This window comes from Colletotrichum jinshuiense, chromosome 4 (genome assembly GCF_051148585.1).
Source record: "Colletotrichum jinshuiense chromosome 4, complete sequence".
NCBI classification, from domain to species: domain Eukaryota; kingdom Fungi; phylum Ascomycota; class Sordariomycetes; order Glomerellales; family Glomerellaceae; genus Colletotrichum; species Colletotrichum jinshuiense.
The window spans coordinates 5,421,426-5,436,694 of NC_139311.1; the positions used below are offsets into that span (position 1 = coordinate 5,421,426).

Consider the following 15,269-nt stretch of genomic DNA (forward strand, 5'->3'; position numbering starts at 1 on the left):
TGCAACATTGACAACCGCCCAACATCCCATCGCCAGCGTGCAACTTATTATGCTTAGTCCATTTCTTGGTCCGGCTCCTCGGACTGGTTTTGACTTTCGGTCCGAAGAGTCAGACGCAGGAGATTGCAGATCGTGAATACGCTTCCCCATTGCACTTTTTGCACAGACGCATTCGCATCACCAACGGCACCTTTGCTCGACACTGGCCCCAAAACAAACAGATCTTCAGCAGCGCGCAGCCGTTTCGAAACGTCTCCGTCGCCGGTTTGAATCTTGCTCGTGCCGTGCTCACCCCTGCTTTGTCATCGGGCGAACGACAAACTCTCAATGACTAAGGAACCTTTGGACGTTGAATCGCTTGCCGTGAGTCCTGTCCGGCCTCTAGCCCTGTTCTCGCCCCCTTTCCCAAGCCGCAACACCCCATTGTCCGGCGCCCATCAGCGCATCTTTTCCCCCTTGCGGTACTCTATCTGCGCAGCGATGGTCCTATTCGCATCCACTGGCAAGGCCGTCAGCCAAGCCGCTGCGCCCCTGGCCAACTTACTTACAATAGTATCCTCCTCGTCGAAGCGGGCGAGCGCGGGGAAAGACACCTGAATGACATCGACCACTACTACGCTACTCCGTACATAGTACACTCACTATTCTTTTTTTTAAACGCCCCCTTTTAGACTTTTGGCTGCATGCATGCGACTAGACAAAACGGAACCGCCATGTGCCGTACCCTCCCCCCAGTGTTTCTGACGGAGATTAACGTTCATGCGCGGAGGCTAAATGCGATTTGGGGCCAAGAAACCCTCTCCCCAAAAGGGCAAATCTGACTTGCTGCGGCCAACGACCTGGCGGAGATCAGGGGACGACCCAACTCTACTTGGTACCTAGTCGGATGCGGAAAATAAGAGCAAAAGGTAAACTTCCAGACGGGGGATATCCCAAGAAAAACAAACCTCGACATTGCCCGCCCGCCCATCCCCCACCCCCTTCTGTCAGGCTTCGATGGGCCGTTCGTTTTTCGCCGTCAGGTGGTCTGGCCATGTTTCCTGCCCACATGGCCTGGACGCTCGATAGGGGGCTCGTGGTTGCAGTACCCTGGTGGTGGGTGGTGTGAGTGTGTATGTGGCTGCTCGCGAATCGTGGGGTCGTGAGACCTGGGGGTGAACCCCAATCTTTTCTCGTCGGCTCGCAGGACGCATGCATGTCTCGCCCCGGCCAGTCGACGTCCTCGTCGAGGTCACGCTCCATGCCCTCCTCCGCACTTCACCTCGCAGGCCGCCCTGCGATAGGTGGGAGTGGCAGCGCAGATCTTCCCCGTGGGATACCGGGGGCTGCTAAATCCCCATGGACTTATCCACAACGGCGTCGGGGCATGGCCGGCCACTCTGCGGCGTCATTCTAGGCTGCGACAACTCGGAAGCATCTGGCCCAGGAAGCATGGGGTCGAGGGAGGGGAGAATCAGCCACCGTATAATGAGGCCGAGGCACTTCCGGCAACCCGGAAAGGCGACGGGCATCGTGAAGGGGGGAGTACCGTGTAGAGACGAAAACTTGCCATGAGTTATACGCCAGGGGCCGGCCGAGTACAGCGTTGCATCCGGCGCCATCACGGCTGCTCTCGTGTGCGATGCAATATATTTGTGCTTCGACCTTGCTCAACCCAGATTTCTGGGTGCGTGTATTTTCGTCCGTGGGGGGAGGCAGGACAGGAATGGAAGGTCGTTGTGATATGCTACCCACCCCCTGGGTCCTGTCACCACTCAGCCTCCATCGTTCATTCGACTTCAGTATCGCGCTGAAAGGCTGGCCCGAGTTGTCTGCCCGAGACAATTTACAGAAAGTCGAGCTGAGCACTCACACGAACTTTGTCCGCTTTACGCACACGCTCTCTCCTCGTGATGATGGGGTGCTTTTTACGGGGTCCAGCTCGAAAGGGCATCAAGTCCGCCTTTTGGACATTGCGCCTCATCGCCATTATACAGCTCATACAGTTTATACGCGCTTTAGTAACTTGCGGAGATCCCATCTGATTTGACACGGCCAGTTGCATCTTCCACGTCCACTAAATATAGCTTCGCGATATAACAGCATATATATAGATGGATGTTGAACTTGTATACACAAGCCAAGGGTTTTTTTGGCATGTCATGCCATTCCCGTCTCACTGAATGCATATACCTTCAATCCTTTCTCTTCCCAAGTATTAATGATGTATAATTAGAATATGACCGTTATATTTGGACGTCACAACTGGTTGTCGATGCTACTCCAAGTTTTACTTTAGACTCTCCATACTCACATAACCTCCCAACGCACGTCAACCGTCGTTGGAAACGCACTCTGCGCGTAAATCCCAACTCGAGCTGCTCACAACTGCAGGCCGCCTCGTCTTGGCGTGTTCCCGAACACGTCAGATCAAGATGAGATGGCCTCCAAATCTGGGTGGCACTCGCGACGACGCGAACGGTCTTCTGTCTGCCGGGCCCGTTGACTCGCAGCATCATGGCTTTTATGAACGACGCCTCGTAAAGCCTCCCCCATCCCCGGGGAAGTTACAATTCCAGTTCTTCGATCCAATTTGGGGGCACTCTGTGCCTATGTCACCTTGCCGGCCAGCAATGGACCCTACAACAGAACAGACCAGAATCAAAAAACGCATCCAGGCGTATGTATGTCTGTCTGTTTGTCTGTATATCCGGTCACAAACCACCAAACGAGTCACAAAGGAGTCAAGACTCTCACCCCACCCCCCACACCCCACCGGCAGAAATCTCACCTTCAATTTTCATCTCCAATCCCACAACACATACTCTCGTCCGTTCGTGAGTGTGCCGCCGTCCACGACCAAACATCAAACCGAGCACTCCCCTTCCCATCCGGGAGAGCGGCGGGGGGAACAGATAAAAAGAAAAACCACAACTACCAAGGTATGTACAGTTCTCGAAACGAATGCCGCGCAATACACGCGCGCATGGGGGGGCGTACGGGGCCCCGTCACGCTCAGATCTCCGGGCCAAACAAAACGGAACGTCCCAACTCTGCTGGGTTCTGAAACTCGAATAAACATTGGACACATTGCACCGGCCGCCGAACCGGCCGCTTGGGTGTGCGAGGGCCTCCCCGTCGATCCACGTACCCAACAAAACGCCGTTCCACATGTTAATCCTTATAGCATAACACTAATAAGACTGAATGCATCAAATGTCACCGTCAGCGTTCGCGACATCACATGGGTGGCATGATGCTGCGTCTGGGCGGGGTGTTGAAAAAACAGGATCTATAATGCTTCTATCCACAGCCGTCTATGCAACCAAGCCCGGGATACCATGCAAAACAGTGTCCAGTCCAAGTTTGAGGAAACCAAGTCGAACGAAAAGAAACCAAATCCTAACAGAAACCTGCAATCCTTTTAATGCATGTGGGTGAATGCCCATCTTTCTCCGATACGCCCCCGTGAGGGGTCTTCTGTTTCCAGATGCCCCTTCTTCATTTGTAAAATCTACTACTCCCGATCGCGCCCCCGAGTCGTGATGAAAGGAAATTCGTCAGTGAGGGCGGTCCAGCCATGCCGCTCTCGATATTAGCGTATTAAGTAAAGTTGTATGAGTCTTTTCGTGAATCTAGATGTATCCGCCCTCGATCTCGCAGGCGCCGCCGCTCTCCAGGCCTTCGATGCCCTGCACGTCGGCGCCGAAGTCCATGATCAGGATCTTGGGGTCCTGGCCGGTGCTGACGATCCTTCGGTAGTCGCTCTTCGCGCTCAGCACCCAGCTAGCGTGCCACCGCGGGAAGTCGAGCAACTGCCGGCCGGTCTCCATGTCGAAGACCTTGATGTCCGTGTCGTAGCTGCCGCTGACGAGGCGGCCGCTGACCGAGTCGATATGCAGGCTGCGCACGAGGTTATCGTGCGCCTTCATCTCGCGGAGACACTCGCCCGTGTTGGCGTCCCAGATGCGAATGACCTTGTCGTTGCCTGCCGAGGCGACGTAGCGGCCGTCCTCCGAGAACTGGGAGCACGCCAGGCCCTTGGTGTGGCCCTGGAACTCCCTGATGTTCTTGCCGGTGTCGATATTCCAGAGTTTGACGCGGAAGTCGCCGGAACAAGACACTATGGTGTTGCCGCGCATCTGGACAGCGTTAACGGGCCCGGAATGCCCGCGTAGTTGGCGGAGCAGGTTGCCCGTCGCGCGGTCCCAGACGCAGATGCTGATATCCTTGCTGCAGGTGATGATGTGCTTGTCGTCAAAGGCAAGGTCTAGCACGGCGGCGGTGTGGTGCTGGAGACGGCGGACCGGTCTGTAGCCCGAGCGTACGTTATACACGATGCAGCTGGAGTCGGACGAGCCCGTCACGAGGATGCGGTCGTCATATTGCAAGCAGAGAATCGAGGCCTTGTGGTGGGTTGGGAAGGAGACCATGGCGGGCATCGACGGGTTCGCACGCTGGTTGTCGGGAAGGGTGGCAAAGTGGATGGGTTGGCCGTCTTCGTCGATGAGAAGGGAGACGTCGTTCACGACCTCGGGCGGACCAATGACCAGGCGGCATTCGAAGGTCCGCATATCCCAAACTCGGATCGTCTTGTCACGAGAACCGGTGATGATCTTTGTTCTAGTTCTCTCCGTTAGTCGATGCCCATCAGCATAAATGTGACGGTATACTCACTCGTCAAACTGCAGGCAGTAGATGCTGTCCAAGTGTCCGTTGAGGTACACCGGCTTCGCCTTGCCCTCCTTCCATCGTTGGTCGAGCTCTTCCTTGGCCCTGTAGATCTGCTTCCAGTCGACGGTTGGGCCGATGGGGGGCACACCTTGACCGGTTCCCGGCTGGACCGTGAGACTGGTGGCGTATGTACCCGTCTTCTCTCGCAAGAACGACTCCCGCCAGACATGCTGGTTCTGGATCATCCGCTGCCAGTCCCGGGAAACTCTGCTCGCAGTGCCGAGGGCCGTGGCGTCAAGATGGGCGAGGACCTGGATTGCAAGCTCGACGGGGAGCTGGGAAATGAAGTCGATCCGGCTGATATTTGCGTCCTCCGCCTCCAGGTCGACGTCGGAATCGACGCCCGTGACTGTGATGCCGATGCCGCTCTCACGATCGGTAAAGTCGTCCGACGAGGCACGCAGCCACTTGTTGTGGAGCGCCTGGTTCTGCGCGGCGGCGGCGGCCTTGGCAGCAGCGCCGGTATGGAATGGGATTATGGGCGGCTCTCCGCTAAGGCCAGGAAGAGGCATGCACGGGATGCATTGGTCGGAGCTGGATGCATCGCCGTGTACGTCGTGACCGTGGGAAGACTTGGACTGACGGAAGCTCGTGGCTTGACGGAGACGATGCCAAGGGGAGTGCGCGTGGGCGGTCCCAGGGCGTTGAGCATGAGGATAATGCGCCTCCTCGAAGGCGTGGGCTCCCCCGATGGAGTGTCTTTTATGGTGGACTATGCCCTTGAGCGAGATGGACGCGCGGCGGAACATGCCCTTGATGCTTCCATTGGCATGGGCGACATGTTGTACGCCGGTGGCGGGCTTCTGGGAGCCCTCGTCGCTGGGGCCGGCATGGCTTCGTGATCGCTCGAGGGAGAGGTCCTCCATGTGGCTCGACAGGTCGGAATCGAAATGCATGAGGGAGGACTTGCGTCGCCAGGGAAGCGAGAGACTCATGCTGCGAAGGCGTTGGTGTTGAAACGAGGGTCTGGAGTGTCCGTCGGCATCAGCGTCTTCCTGGATGGCGGAGGTAGAAGAGGGCTCGTCGTAGATGGCCTCCTGGTTGGGAGCCCAGTCGGCGACGTTGTAGATTCGGCCGGACATATCGATAGTGCGTGGTGCCGTCGGCGATAGTTGCCCAGGAGCGCGGGCTCGAAGTCGACCTTGGGCTCGTCGTGGTGGAAGACAAAGCGGCTATCGGTGAGGAAAATGGCAAGGTCGGCGAAACGCAATCGTGGGGTAGCGATAGCACGAGCACCTGGGGAACCCTTCACATGGTCAGTGGGATGGCTTGAATGGGTTTATCAGAGGGAGAGGGCTGTGGTATTGTCTCCTTACTCTTTTCCTGGGCTCTCCCTTTCTTTTTCCGCTACCCAGACGTGGCTCTGTCTGGCGCGCCCGAAACTCGCAGCACGGGTTTGTCTCGGACTTGCCAGCAAAAAAAGGCTGGGCCGCAGCAGGGTGGACAATGGGTGGATAGATAGCAGGGTGGCGGCCAGTAGGGAGGCAGATGGGCGGAAGATTGAGCTTCGGGAGCGGTAAAGATGGCAGATGGGCTGCAGTAGCAGCGCAGGCGGAGAAGGGGTGGGAAAGACGGAAGTAGGCCGTTCCTGGGGGTGCTTGGGGCGTCGGGGGTGCTAGAGGCGACCTTTTCAGGCCTAGAGGGAGGGTGTTCTTGCCCACCCCCCGTCTAGTCTAGTGTCCTCAGAATTAATTTTTCAGGGTCCGTTCTCCTGGCTGGGAGGATCTGCTTCCTTGGGACTTCCGGATCGGGGCAGGATTCGGCTGCGGGAAAAAGGGCGGTGGGCGCGGAGAGAACGTGGAGGTGGGTTGGACCTCGCGCGCAGGCAACAAGGAGTGGGAGGGAGGCGAATGATGGATGTAGGTACTGTAGATACGGAGTACTCTGTATAGATATCCGTACAGTGTCTGACTATTCACGCGCGAGTCAACAAAGGAATCGAAATCGAATCAGGCGAGGCGAAGAGGGTGGGCACATGTGCAGATCTGGGCATGAGCCGGTGCGCGCCCTGTGTTGAGGTGGGTGTTGTTGTTGTACCGGTATTGTTGCGGGCGGGCTACAGGCGGGATTGATTCGAGTAATGTTGATGTAAATCTTGCGACACTCTGCCGTGTTGATGATTCTTACTGTGCGTGTGTGTGTGTGGATATGTATCTCGAGAGCAAGGTACGTACTTGACCCGTGTTTCTATCTTCTTTCCCTTGTTTCCAACCGCCGTGTATAAGAAGAGAAGTAGAGGAGGAGGGAGACTAAGATAGTAGACGTAAGGAGAAGTTGGGTAAGACCAGGAGGCCCGGGAGAGGAGAGGGGGCACAAAAGTGGCAGGCCGTTGCAGAGTAAGCAATACTTCACGACATCAATAGCAATAGATGCCGGGGAGGGAGGACGCACTGGCTCTGGCTGGCTGGCGTGGCTGGCTGGCTGGGCTGGTGGTGGCCTGCTGACAGGCGAAGGGCGAGAGGAAGAGGCGGAAATGGAAGCAGCTGGGCCTGGAAACCAGAAGCCAGAAACCAGAAACGGGACGAGGGACGAAGGGTAGGATGGACAGACGGACGGGCTGGCCGATGGGCTTTGCTTTGCTTGTTCGAGAGGAGAGTCAAGCCAGTTGGACGTGCGCAGCGCTTGTTGCAGAACAAATGGGGTAGCCCGGGAACAGCTGCACTTGAGTCGTCTTTGTGTAACTGTCAAAAGTAAAAACACGGGGTACTAATTAATACGTAGTGTGTAATGGGCAGGTACTCAAGGGATGGCCTGTATTCGACGTCTTCGTGTGTCCACCCAGCCGCCACAGTCAGCAGCGAACAAAGCCGATGGAGGAGACACATATGCCGTGTGCGTATGGCCGGATGGGAAGAGGTAGTGGTGACGACTGATGATGCTGATGCCGATGCTGATGCTGATGATGATGATGATGAGTGGCAGCAGCTTATGGCTTTAGCAGCCAGCCAATGGCCCAGTTCTGCGGCGCGATAGGACAGGCGCTGACAGGCAAGGCAGAAAGAACACAGCAGATACAGCGAGCGGGCGCTTGAGAGCGGGATTCCGTGCAAATGGAATGGGTTAGTTGCCAGCACGATTACATATTCATTGCCTGATTATCTACGCCATGGGGATGGAGGACCGGGGCTGAGGCGTGTTGTTCGCCGATAAAGATATTGAAGGGTGAAGGAAACGAAACGAAGCCCAGTCACCAACCACACGTCGTTGGCACCGCCGTTGCGTCCAGCACTCACTCGTCCAGCAGCGTCGCATTGTTTACTTTGCCTCCCCCCTCCTCCTTTTCGAACCGCCGAGTTAAAAAGAGACATATACTCGCCGTGCTAATTCCCGCCGTAGCCAGGTAAGATTACAGCGCAACGTACCCGTACTCTGGAAAATGGGAAATTGGAGGCCAGATGGGAAAGGTACCTGGCGTTTCAGGAACTCCAGTGTAGGTACCCGGAGCCATGCCGCTTCATGGTGCTCGCCAGATGTACCGGGTACAGTCCGGCATCCATCTCACTGTACCTGTCCTTTCTGCATTCCGCATTCTGCATTCCACGCCCGCACCCTCACCTCACCCTCCCTCCATCTTGGTTTTGCTGGAAGTTGATTGTGGTAGGTGGTAGTCCGTAGTCCTGCTATCCACACTTCAAAAGCCATTTCCAAAGACACTTGCCCCAAGGAGCGCCGTGATATTGTCAAGGGCCTCGTCCCTGAAATGTACACTATGTGGTGTATGTAGTCCGTATGCACCCTGCAAATCCTACCCGTCCCTTCATTGGGTTCCATCGACTCGGCTGCTGCAACCCTGTCCGGATGAGATGCAAAGTCAATTCCGGGGATTTTCATTCCCCCCCCTCCATCCACCGCATGGTCTGACTAGGTACTTACGTTTGGTTGACTTCCCGTTACGAATACATGCGTTGCATCTTTTCTTCCATCATTTCTTCTGTGAAGAAACGCCCATCCCCAAAAGATGCTAGCCTTGCCAAACTAGTGCCAAAATGGCATTGTCGATAGAGCAGATAATGTCCCGTCGATATGAGGGCCACCTCTCGTCCATTCCAGTAGCTTTCTGCAAGACGACCGAGAAATGAGCAAGCAACTGGTTAATTATCAGCACCACTCCGCGCCAGCCGTGATCCGGTCACACCCACACCAATCCAGCCTTGGGACAGGAAATTGGCTGCCACACCCACCCCTTCTCCTGTCGAAATGGCGGCATCCCGTTCCACCCACCGTCGCAACTCACCGCCGCCTATCGTTATCAGGTGCACCTGGAAAACATCAACGGCCTTTGGTCTCACTTCCCCCCTACCATGGCAGTGGATTTCCGACTCGAAGCACACCATCGTCCATGTGTCATCGGCCCAAAAACAAATATGCCATCAAGCGAGCCTCCCGCTTTCCTATTCCCCTGTCTCGACGAGAGGCTCGCCGGTCTTTGTAATCAGTGCATTCATCATCATCCATGCGTTCTTCAACCAGGGGTTTGCTTTGCATCATTTCTCGCTTCCCCAGATTGGCCCGTGGTCTCGGCGCTGCTCCCAGCCAACTACTATGTAAGTATAGTCAGCTAGCTTCGAGGGGAGCACTGACAGTTGCCAGCGGGCGGCTGGAGCCATTGGTTCAGGCACAGGCACATGCACAGGCACAGAAGGTGCAGCTTCAGGCACAAACCATCCAGACTCTCCAACCAAGTGAAAGTGACGAGATTGACAGTCGAAAAGACCCCCCGGAGAGGAACATTGATTGCAGAATCGCAAGTTGCACTCTGAATGGCGTTTGCAGGCACGGGCCATAGCCGACCACTCGGTTCCGGCACGGCGGGGCCCGGTCCGCCCGGAGCTGGAGTTTTTCCATGCTGCCATGAGGTCCATCAGGGTTCCCGTCACGCGAGAATACCCCATGATGAGACGAAACAGCTTCGACGTTCCCCTCAATTGCTCCTGCTCTGTGATCGCTCGCCGTCCTTAAAGACAATCGCCTTTCCCCTGCCTGCTCTACGCCGCCTCCTGCTCCAACGATCGCGACCATGCCCCCCAAAGGCACCCAAGTCGCCACGGCCGGCCTGGTCGTTCCTCTGCCTTACCGCCTCTTCTTCCTCGTCATCGAGCCCATCTCTGCCCTCGTCGGCGCCTACTATGCCCACTTTCAGCCCAACGAGTACTTGCGGCTCACGCATGCCGCCTCCAGTCCCGACGTCATCCCTCAGGGCACGTCCATCGTCATGTCCCAGCTCGCGAACCTCTACCTTCTCTTCGCCCTAAACGAAGCCCTCGTCCTCCGCTCAACAGCAAATCTGCGTGTGTGGAAGACGGTCTTGTTCGTTCTTCTGGTGGCTGATATTGGGCACTTGTACACCGTTCGAAGTCTGGGTCCGGAAGTGTACTACAACTTCGCCAAATGGAATGCCATCGACTGGGGGAACGTCCCGTTCGTCTACCTTGGTGCCACAATGCGGATCGCATTTATCGCCGGTATTGGAATGAGCGGCCGACACCTGGTGGCAAGCAAAAGGCACCAGTAGGGGCCGCGGCCGGACCGCCCATATGAATAGCTGGCACGACCGGGGTGGTGCTACAGCGGCGGAGGATCACCGCCCGAACATTGCACCGAGCCCGAGCTGGCCGATGTTCGGCCAGCAAAACACCGCTACCGAGGACGAAAACTCATCGGGGTTGAGGTGCAGCTGTCTCATGATGGGCGAGAAAAAAAAACAGAAGGGGGAATGGCCGCAAAAGTCGAAGCAAGCACAAACCCGAGCGAATACCGACGTGCTGGTTTAGCAGAGCCCTTGAGCCGGCGTTGCATCCAGAATGAACTACCGACCATAGAGATCTAGAGAAGAAGACGCACATCAGCCTGGACGGTTGGCTAGGGTCATTTGCATGACACACATGCGCTCGGAGACATTTGCCGAGATACAGCGAAATGGCCACCAATATAGCGAGGTTAGCCCCTCGACAAAGACTTTTTTGGCACAGGCCAAGCCCGATGTTATCTGTGATCGTGGGTTTCCTGCAAGGCCTGTCGAGGTTCAAAACGCGAAAGCGACGCTGTGTATGGTGGGAAATTCGGCATCCGCTCTCGGAAAATCACCCGGACAAATTCCCTCCCCCAACCCCCGGTGAGCCACCTCCAGTCGGGTGGATTATGCGGTTCAATTGGCGGGCAATGGTGGGGTATCATCGCGGGGCAACGCGGCACGATTGATGGAGGGGTGATGGACGAGAACGAGAAAGACATGTCAGAGTATACGGGGATTCAAAACCGTCACGGCAATGGAATTCAATGGCATATACGACGAAGTTTGGCGGCATCTCGAGACATAGGCGGTTGCTTACACCAAAATCCAGCATGCACTCTTAACGGACGTACGGATGAAGCGGCTGGGCCGTTCGTTATCATTCATGGAACACTCGAATGAGGGAGACACATTTTCTCTTTTGCCAAACGAGCGCCTAGCCTCGGGCAAGGGTCCCGCCCCCATGCCACTCGCATGGGATGACAGTGCGGCGCGACGTTAGCCCCCTCCTCGTCCGTTGCAGTTGGCGCTGCCCCTCACTCAGGGATGAATCTCTTTCGCTCCACGCGCAGCGCCGCGACAAATGAGAAGGTGGGGGAGTTCGGGGGCAGCTCTGCGATGACCAGAGTATTTCATCCGCTGCAGTTCCCTCCGACCGGTCTTGAACCGTTCCCGAATCTCACTCTTTCTCTCCCTCTCCCTCTTCTCTCGTCATTCTGCCGTGTCTTTGTATAGCTCATAGCTGTGCCTCGGACGAATCTAGTTCAAACTCCAAACACATCTCGCGTCACACAAAGACATCCAGACAACATGTCCATTCCCGAGAAGTTCACCGGCTTCCAGGTCAACAGCGCCGAGACCTGGCAAGACTTCAAGAAGCAAGAGTTTGACCCCAAGCCCTTCGGCGACTACGATGTCGACATCAAGATCGAGTGCTGCGGTGTTTGCGCCAGTGATGTCCACACCATCAAGGGTGACTGGGGCGCCCAGCCCTACCCTCTGGCCGTCGGTCACGGTGAGCCTCTCTTTCTTCACAAGTTTTAAGAGCCGCCAGACTAACGCGGGTCATGTTAGAAATCGTCGGAAAGGCTCTGAGAGTCGGCTCCAAGGTCACCAAGATCAAGGCGGGCTCCCGCGTCGGTGTCGGTGCGCAGTCATATGCCTGCCTCGACTGCCGCCAGTGCAAGAACGACAACGAGACATACTGCAAAGAGCAGCTCGACACCTACGGCTCTACCTTCCCCGACTCCGGTGCCATCTCCCAGGGTGGCTACTCCTCCCACGTGCGCACTCACGAGCACTGGTACGCTTACCGCCCGTCTACCGAAAAGATCTATGCTGACCTATTGACAGGGTCTTCCCCATTCCCGAGGCCCTGCCCAGCACTGTCGCCGCCCCCATGCTTTGCGCTGGCCTGACTGCCTACAGCCCCCTGGTCAGGAACGGCTGCGGACCCGGTAAGAAGGTCGGAATCGTGGGAATCGGTGGTATTGGCCACTTCGGCATCATGTTCGCCAAGGCCCTGGGCGCCGAGGTCTGGGCCATTTCCCGTTCGCGCTCCAAGGAGGAGGACTCTCTGAAGATGGGCGCCGACGGCTACCTCGCCAGCGGCGAGAAGGGCTGGAACGAGCCTCACAAGATGACCTTCGACATGATCCTCAACACGGCCAACTCCTTTGACGGCTTCGACCTCTCGGCCTACCTCAGCCTCCTCGACGTCCACGGCAAGTGGGTGTCGGTCGGTCTCCCCGGCGGCGGCGGCATCAACGTCCGCAACCAAGACTTCCTCCCCAACGGCTGCTTCATCGGCAGCTCGCACTTGGGCAGCAGACGCGAGACCTTGGAGATGCTGGAGCTCGCTGCCAACAAGGGCATCAAGACGTGGGTGCAGGAGGTACCCATCAGCGCCGATGGCCTGAGGTCGGCCATGAACGGCATTGAGGACTCCAAGGTCCGCTACAGATACTGCCTGACCAACTACGAGGAGGCTTTCGGCCAGTAATGAGGGACGGGGATTTTACGTGGATATAATGTGTATGACCTACAAAACAAAAATTTGAAATGAAAAGAAATACCATCTTATGACCAACATTTATCCTGTTCACCTTTGCCTATGCCACGTTTTTTATTGCTCAATTCGGTGAGATGACGAAGACGCTTCCAGTCGCTGTTGACGATGCAGGTCTGGAGGAGGCGCAGTTCGCCCGAAGAGCAACGCCTGAATCGTTTACACCTATTCCCCGGGCGTATCCCGCTTCTTGGGCCTGCCCGGATCGCACCACTGTAGCGTTGAGTGATGGCGGCCCAGGGGTGGTCCGACACGCCGGTTATCGGCGACGGGGACAAGGTCTCGTTGGCAAGCAACAGCAGTCAGTCAGTGGTCTTGGTGGTATAGCTCAGCCATACTGCGGCTGTGTGGTGACATCGGCGACGCCCGCCCGCCCGAGAAACAGGGGGGTCCGACAGCGCAATTGGATTGAGGGAAATGCCAAGCTTCGGCGCACCTCTGCTGTTTTTTATATACATGACGATCAACTTCACAAGGAGCCATTGGAACTCCCGAGGTCATGCCTTCCCACTGAGAGACGATGCCCATGAGTACTTACCTGAATGTCGGCGGCGGCCTGCCGGCCGACGACCTGCGGCCCAGCTATGAAGAGGCAATTGCAGAAGGGTGAGTTTCTCCGGGGCACGCGAGCAGCAGCAGCAGCCGCCGCCGCCTCCGCCTGCAAGCAGTGCTAACCCCCCCCGGTGCCTCAGCGCGAACCCTGCCGCACCCAGGGCGCCCTCCGTGTCGGGGTCGATAGCGTCCCTCTCCCTGCACAACGGCACCCTGGCGCCCTCGATCCTGCGGCTGAGCCGCCTCGGCCGGGCAGTCTGCCACAGCAGCCCGGTGGCGGCGCTCGTCGTCAGCCCGCGGGGCTTCGTCGCGACGTCGCAGGACAACACGACGGCGGCGGCCTCGGCCAGCACGAAGCTGTGGGACTTCCGCACCAAGCCGGCCGGGGCGTCGGCGCGGCTCGTGCTGTCCGACAGCAACGACGCGCCCGGGGTGGTGTTCAGCCCGGACGGGAAGTTCCTGGCGGCGGAGGAGAAGGAGGCGGGCGCGGCGCGCGGGTGGCGGCTGAAGATCCGGCCGGGGGACGAGGGCAAGGGCGCCAAGTTCGGGGTGGCCGGGGTGGGCATGCCGGCGGCGTTCAGCCGGGACGGCAGGATGCTCGCCGCGACGGACCCGGCGGGGATCGTCGTGGTGTTCGGGATGTCGCCGGCGGCCCAGGCGGCGCCGCCGACGAAGAAGATCGCCGGGATCGTGAGCCACGCGCCGCCGACGCACGTGCTCTTCATGCCCAACGGGCTGGACCTCGTCACGCTGTGCAAGGACGGGACGGTGAGGGTGTCGGAAGCGACGACGGGGAGGACGCTGAGGAGGATGGAGGTGGATGGCGCCGCGGCGGCGGCGACGACGGGGGCGTGCGCGCTGGGGGTGTCGCCGGACGGGCGGGTGGTGGTGTCGGTGTGGTCGAGGGCCGTGTACGTGTGGGAGCACGAGGCCGGGAGGGTGTCGAGCTGGGAGCTGAACAAGGCCAGGAACAACGAGGGCTGGCCGCTGGCCGTGTCGCCGGACTGCCGGCTGCTGGCGTGCCGGACCGAGGAGGGGATGGACATCTCGGACGTGTACTCGGGGCAGGTGCTCGCCGAGGTGCGGACGGCGGTGGGGATCGAGGGGCTGGTCACCACGGCGGCGTTCTCGGGGGACGGCAAGACCATGGCCGTTGGAAGGTACAACGGCGTGGTCGACGTGTGGGATCTCGCGCCGTTTGAGCACTGATGCCAGGCCCAGCCCGTGCTTCTACCGTCGTGTGTCCATGGTCTAACAATACCCGCAAGGAAATAAATACCAATGCTTGATGTTCAGTGCCCAGGAAAAGAGAGTGTACTCCGTGTTGCTGGCCCCATTGGATTTAACGTCGCCAGTTGGGCGGCTCGTGTTGGTTGCCAGATAAGAGGTGAGGAAAACCGGGTGTTCACTTACACCCTGTTCACTTACACCCAACGGAGCCCGGCACATTGACGCAGACATCGTGAGGTGAAGGGCAGGCAGGGTTTAGTAGGGGGGCACTTCCGGGATTGGGAAAAGATGACCAATCAACCCACGGCGTTCGACCAAAACTGCAGGGCCTGCAAGGCGCGACACGCCTTAGACATTGTTACCGTCGAATGCGCCCTGCGCCCTGCGCTCCCTGTGGCCGTCGAAGCCGGCAGGACAGCATCTAGCCCGTTGAGCTTGCGCGAGGTATTACTAATTAACGATGGGATACACACAGAATATTGAAAGATTATAATTATATCAAGAGAGACACAAATGATCAAACACATCATAACGGAGAATACCAAAGGGACACCAAGTGAGGGTCTCATTTTTCGTCCTCATTTCTTATTTTCCAACTTCATCCAATTTGTTCACCAACTTACTTTGTGAGTGAGCGAGCGAGTGAGTGAGTGAGTGTGTGTAAGTGAGAGAGAGTTTGTGTGTGTGAGAGAGAAG

The 15,269-nt window shown here is 57.6% G+C and overlaps 4 protein-coding genes across 4 annotated transcripts; 3 read left to right on the plus strand and 1 right to left on the minus strand.

Annotated features, from left to right (window-relative positions):
* Positions 1–3,614: 3,614 nt before the first annotated feature.
* Positions 3,615–5,795, minus strand: EsH8_IV_001379 (WD40-repeat-containing domain protein; the record flags this gene model as incomplete). The annotated part of the gene is made up of 2 exons (XM_083266269.1): positions 3,615–4,602; positions 4,657–5,795. 2 exons carry the CDS (start codon positions 5,793–5,795, stop codon positions 3,615–3,617), a joined length of 2,127 nt encoding a protein of 708 aa, XP_083125164.1.
* Positions 5,796–9,730: 3,935 nt separating this feature from the next.
* On the plus strand, positions 9,731–10,225 carry EsH8_IV_001380 (uncharacterized protein; the record flags this gene model as incomplete). The annotated part of the gene is made up of 1 exon (XM_083266270.1): positions 9,731–10,225. The coding sequence occupies one exon, from the start codon at positions 9,731–9,733 to the stop codon at positions 10,223–10,225; it is 495 nt and encodes a 164-aa protein (XP_083125165.1).
* A 1,308-nt stretch (positions 10,226–11,533) lies between these two features.
* On the plus strand, positions 11,534–12,725 carry EsH8_IV_001381 (chaperonin 10-like protein; the record flags this gene model as incomplete). The annotated part of the gene is made up of 3 exons (XM_083266271.1): positions 11,534–11,738; positions 11,798–12,026; positions 12,077–12,725. 3 exons carry the CDS (start codon positions 11,534–11,536, stop codon positions 12,723–12,725), a joined length of 1,083 nt encoding a protein of 360 aa, XP_083125166.1.
* A 586-nt stretch (positions 12,726–13,311) lies between these two features.
* EsH8_IV_001382 (WD40 repeat domain-containing protein) lies at positions 13,312–14,552 on the plus strand (the record flags this gene model as incomplete). Its single annotated transcript, XM_083266272.1, has 2 exons — positions 13,312–13,397; positions 13,484–14,552. 2 exons carry the CDS (start codon positions 13,312–13,314, stop codon positions 14,550–14,552), a joined length of 1,155 nt encoding a protein of 384 aa, XP_083125167.1.
* Positions 14,553–15,269: the final 717 nt, after the last annotated feature.